Below are 4434 nucleotides of genomic sequence, written 5' to 3'. Positions count from 1 at the left end.
CCTCCAGCAGAGGCAGCGGCGATGGGCGCTAGCGGCCCCCGGCGGAGCCCCGGCCCCCCTGACGGCGGCTGGGGCTGGGTGGTGCTAGGCGCCTGCTTCGTGGTCACCGGTTTCGCCTATGGCTTCCCCAAGGCCGTGAGCGTCTTCTTCCGCGCGCTTATGCGCGACTTCGGCGCGGGCTACAGCGACACAGCCTGGGTGTCCTCCATCATGCTCGCCATGCTCTACGGCACCGGTCAGCGCCCCCTCGCGGATCCCTCAGCCTTTCCCCAGGCCCAGGATTGAGGGTCGGGATCAAGTACCTGGAAACACCTGGCCCCTTGAGCATCCATCAGGCCTCTAGCGTTGGGCACTGGAAACCCCTTCCTTCCTGGGGAAACGTTGGCACCAGAGAGGGAAGGAGAGGGCAGGAGGGGGACAGCGGCCAGAGGTGGAGCCTGCACCAAGGTGGCTGCCCTGGCAAGCTTGGCCAGCCAGAAGGGCCCCTCCACTGATGTCAAAAGACCCACATTCGCCTATGTTACAGGTGGGGTAACTGAAGTCTAAGTAAGATTCCCACCCCGGGAAGCCCTAACCTCCTGTTGGGTGGGGGAGATGCTGGAGTTATCCTGGCCAAGCCTGGAGGAGTGGAGGTGAGGGGTGGGGGAACCCCGGGAAGGCAGGCAGCTCAAGCTGCGCTGCCAGCTGTGGAGATACAAAGGGAATGGGGTCGGTCCCTTCTGTTTTGGGTTCTCTGTTCTCAGGAGGGCTGGGGACCAGAACAGGTCCCTCCACTGTGTCCCTATAGGGCACTGTCTTTGGTCTGTCCCAGCCAAGCTACATGACCTTGGCCAGACACTGCCTTCTCTGAACTAGGGTAACCTTACCCTTTGAGCCGACTTTCAAGGCTGGGAGGTACAACGCCTGGTGTGTCTACTAGACAGGATATTGGTCCAGTCCAAGTGGTAATCTTGCCCTCCCCACAGGCCCAGTGTCCAGCATCCTTGTTACCCGCTTTGGCTGTCGCCCGGTGATGCTAGTGGGTGGGCTGTTGGCCTCCGCGGGCATGGTCCTAGCATCCTTCGCCACGCGCCTCCTGGAGCTATACCTGACGGCTGGGGTGCTCACAGGTGAGGGCGCCGACTGCTGTCCTCCCCTTTGGGGGTGTGGGTGCAGGTAGGGGTCAGGAGTCCTTGCTGCAAGACCCCCTGTCCTCAGTTTCCCCACAAGGGGTGGTCCCCGTCCCTCTGCTCAGTTCCCCAGGGTCTGCCCGCCGGCCCAGGCCTTGCCCCTCCCTCCCGCTGCGGGGGGGTGGGTAGCCCTGGGGGAGCCGGGCACATCGCTCCCTCGCCCGCAGGCCTGGGCCTGGCCCTGAACTTCCAGCCGTCGCTCATTATGCTGGGGCTGTACTTCGAGCGGCGGCGGCCTCTGGCCAACGGGCTGGCGGCGGCGGGCAGCCCAGTTTTCCTGTCGGCTCTGTCGCCGCTCGGCCAGCAGCTGCTCGAGCGCTTCGGCTGGCGCGGCGGCTTCCTGCTGTTCGGCGGCCTCCTGCTGCACTGCTGCGCGTGCGGCGCCGTCATGCGGCCGCCACCGGGGCCGAGCCCGCGGCCGCGCAGGGACAGCGCCAGCGACGCTCCCGGGGGAGGCGGAGGCGGAGGCGGATCTCGAGGGACTGCGCCTGCGCGAGGCGCCCTCTGGCGGCCGGACCCGCCGGCGCCTGCTGGACGTGGCGGTGTGCATGGACCGCGCCTTCGCGGTGTACGCCGTCACCAAGTTCCTGATGGCGCTCGGGCTCTTCGTGCCCGCCATCCTGTTGGTGAACTACGCCAAGGACGCAGGCGTGCCTGACTCCGAGGCTGCCTTCCTGCTCTCCATCGTGGGCTTCGTAGACATCGTGGCGCGGCCGGCCTGCGGCGCCCTGGCTGGGCTGGCACGCCTGCGACCGCATGTCGCCTACCTCTTCAGCCTGGCCCTGATGGCCAATGGGCTCACAGACCTGAGCAGCGCGCGCGCGCGCTCCTACGGTGCCCTTGTCGCCTTCTGCATCGCCTTCGGCCTCTCCTATGGCATGGTGGGCGCGCTGCAGTTCGAGGTGCTCATGGCAGCCGTGGGTGCACCGCGATTCCCCAGTGCCCTGGGCCTGGTGCTACTACTCGAGGCCGTGGCTGTTCTCATCGGACCGCCCTCTGCCGGTGCGCCTCTCAGGAGGAGAGGGTGACGAGCCTAGTGCCCCTAAGTGAAAGGGAAGTCCTCTCCCTGTCCCACATGGAACATCCAGGGATGAAGGGAAGGGGAGACAACTGGGTTGGGTGGACTCCCCTTCTCAGGGCCAATTAGCCTCTCCTCCAAGCGGTACCACCAGCTCTGGTAAGGATGCAAAAACCAGGGAAGGTGCCAGGAAGAACCCAACATGGAAAGCAGCTGGCCCACAGGGTCTTCTCCGGCAGATGGCACATAGGCCCTGTGAAGTGCAGCTGCTTATTCTCCTTTTGCAGGTGGGGAAACTGAGGCATGAGACCTAGTACAAGTTGCAGTCCCAGAATTAGAGGCGGGCACTGCCCAGGGCTCGAAGTTCATACCTTTGAAACACTGCATCTGAGTGCTTTAGTCTCCCCAGCCTCTAAGGGTGGTTGGAATAGGGACAGTGTCTTTGGGGAACCGGAAGCAGACTAGGGGCTGTTCATCATGCTCATATGGGGGAGGGGTATGGGCATCTTCCACTGTGCACACTGTCTGCTGAGCACCCTGCACTCATCATCTCTTAGGAAATCATGATGATGAGGGTGGTTGGGGAGGCCTTCCTGCAGGGGCTGGCGTGAAGGCAGCCTCATGGGGCAGGGCAGGATCCCATAGGAGAGGGCACAAGGGTGTGTTTGGGGGACACTGTTCCCATACAAGTAAGGCAGGAGCTAGGCTCAGAAAGACAGGGGTGGGGGACATTAGGGTCTTCCTGGGTTGTCAGGTTATCCTTGAAACAGCAGGAAGCTTGTATGTGAGCAGGAGAGAGCTGAGGTCAGGTTACAGGATGAAGGAGGCCACCTTTGCTGGGGCCCAGGCTGCACCTGAGACCGGGTGAGCTGCCCAGCCTTCCAGGGCTGGCTGAGTACCCTCATCAAGCTCTGCCATCTCACCTGACCCAGTGGAGATATAAACTGTAAAGTGTTGCCTCACCCAAGGCCCCTCAGCACTTAAGAAACTGAGGTCAGGGAGGTGAAGTGAAAGTTTTAAGGTCTCAAATGACGGAACCCTCATGGGTTTTTGCATCTTTAAAATGGGATTAAAGACTGGGGCATGTGTGGGCATGTCACCAGTGAGTCCCAAGAGCACTGCACTGTATCTGAGGGTAGGGGAGTATGTGTGTGAACGGTGGGGTCCCCCACAAGCCCTTACCTTTCCATCCGCCCTCCCCACCAGGCCGCCTGGTGGATGCGTTGAAGAACTACGAGATCATCTTCTACCTGGCGGGCTCTGAGGTGGCCCTGGCTGGGATCTTCATGGCTGTCGCCACCAACTGTTGCCTGCGCCGCTCTCGGGATGCCTCGCCCAGCCCAGGCACTGAGGGCGGGGCCAGCAACACAGAGGATGCTGAAGCTGAAGTGGACTCTGAGCCCCTGCCCACCAGCACTGAGGAGCCTGGTGGCCTCGAGACCCTGGAGGTGCCGAGCCCGGGGACTGGGCCTTCAGAACCCAAGGTGGAGGCAGAGCCAGGGCTGGACTCTGAGTCTGTGTAGCGCGGGGGCACTAGGTGGGGTGGCCAGTGACTTTGGGGGTGGGGCTTCCTCTCTCAGAGTCCTCGCTGCCCCAAGAGGGCCTGGCACACTGGGGACTGCTCTGGTGGTCACTCCCGAGGTCCGGGGGGGAAGCTGCCCCCCTCATTTGCCCAGTAGGCCATGGCCAGGCCCTTCAGGCCCTGGTCTTGCCAGTGAACCCGCTGTGCATGGACCAAGCCCGGGCCTGTGTGAATGTAAAGTTCATAAAGTGGAGCTGAAAGACAGAGGTTCTGTTCCTGCGCCTCTGCTATGGCTCCGGCTGCTACCCGGGGAGGGGGGTTAGGAGAGAGAGTGGGGCTCTCCCCCGGGGCCTTCTGACCCAGCAGGTGTTGTGGAGGAAGTAGCAGAGATGGAGGAAGGCGGGGAAAAGTGTCCCCAGACTTAGAGACACGAGAGGGTGGCTTGGCCCCAGCCACGCTGCTCAGAGCTGTGCTAAAGCGTCGCTGGCAGCACCTGCCCCTGGAGGGGCCCAGAGCAGAGAGAGAACAAAGGTCCTAGAGTCAGGGGGCTGGGGCTGAATCCTGGCCCTGAGCCTCCGGATCCTCTCTAGGGGATAACCTCGGTGTCCTGGGGCCTTTGCTCTGCACATGTGTCCCTGTGGACCACGCCACCCACCGCGGACACTGGCATCTGCTCCCCCTCCCCAGGGATGTCCCAGGCACATCTCCTCAATGGCACTTTAAGT

At 62.8% G+C, this 4434-nt stretch overlaps 1 protein-coding gene across 1 annotated transcript; it reads left to right on the top strand.

Annotated features, from left to right (window-relative positions):
* Position 1: 1 nt before the first annotated feature.
* SLC16A8 (solute carrier family 16 member 8) lies at positions 2-3969 on the top strand. The gene is given in 5 exon segments (XM_032492241.1): positions 2-235; positions 966-1109; positions 1337-1619; positions 1621-2171; positions 3394-3969. Coding segments are annotated over 5 exon segments (1509 nt in total). The 5' UTR covers positions 2-21; the 3' UTR covers positions 3711-3969.
* The last annotated feature ends 465 nt before the right edge of the window (positions 3970-4434 follow it).

Source organism: Camelus ferus, chromosome 12 (assembly GCF_009834535.1).
Source record: "Camelus ferus isolate YT-003-E chromosome 12, BCGSAC_Cfer_1.0, whole genome shotgun sequence".
Classification (NCBI taxonomy): Eukaryota; Metazoa; Chordata; class Mammalia; order Artiodactyla; family Camelidae; genus Camelus; species Camelus ferus.
This window is presented reverse-complemented; position numbering and strand designations above follow the sequence as displayed.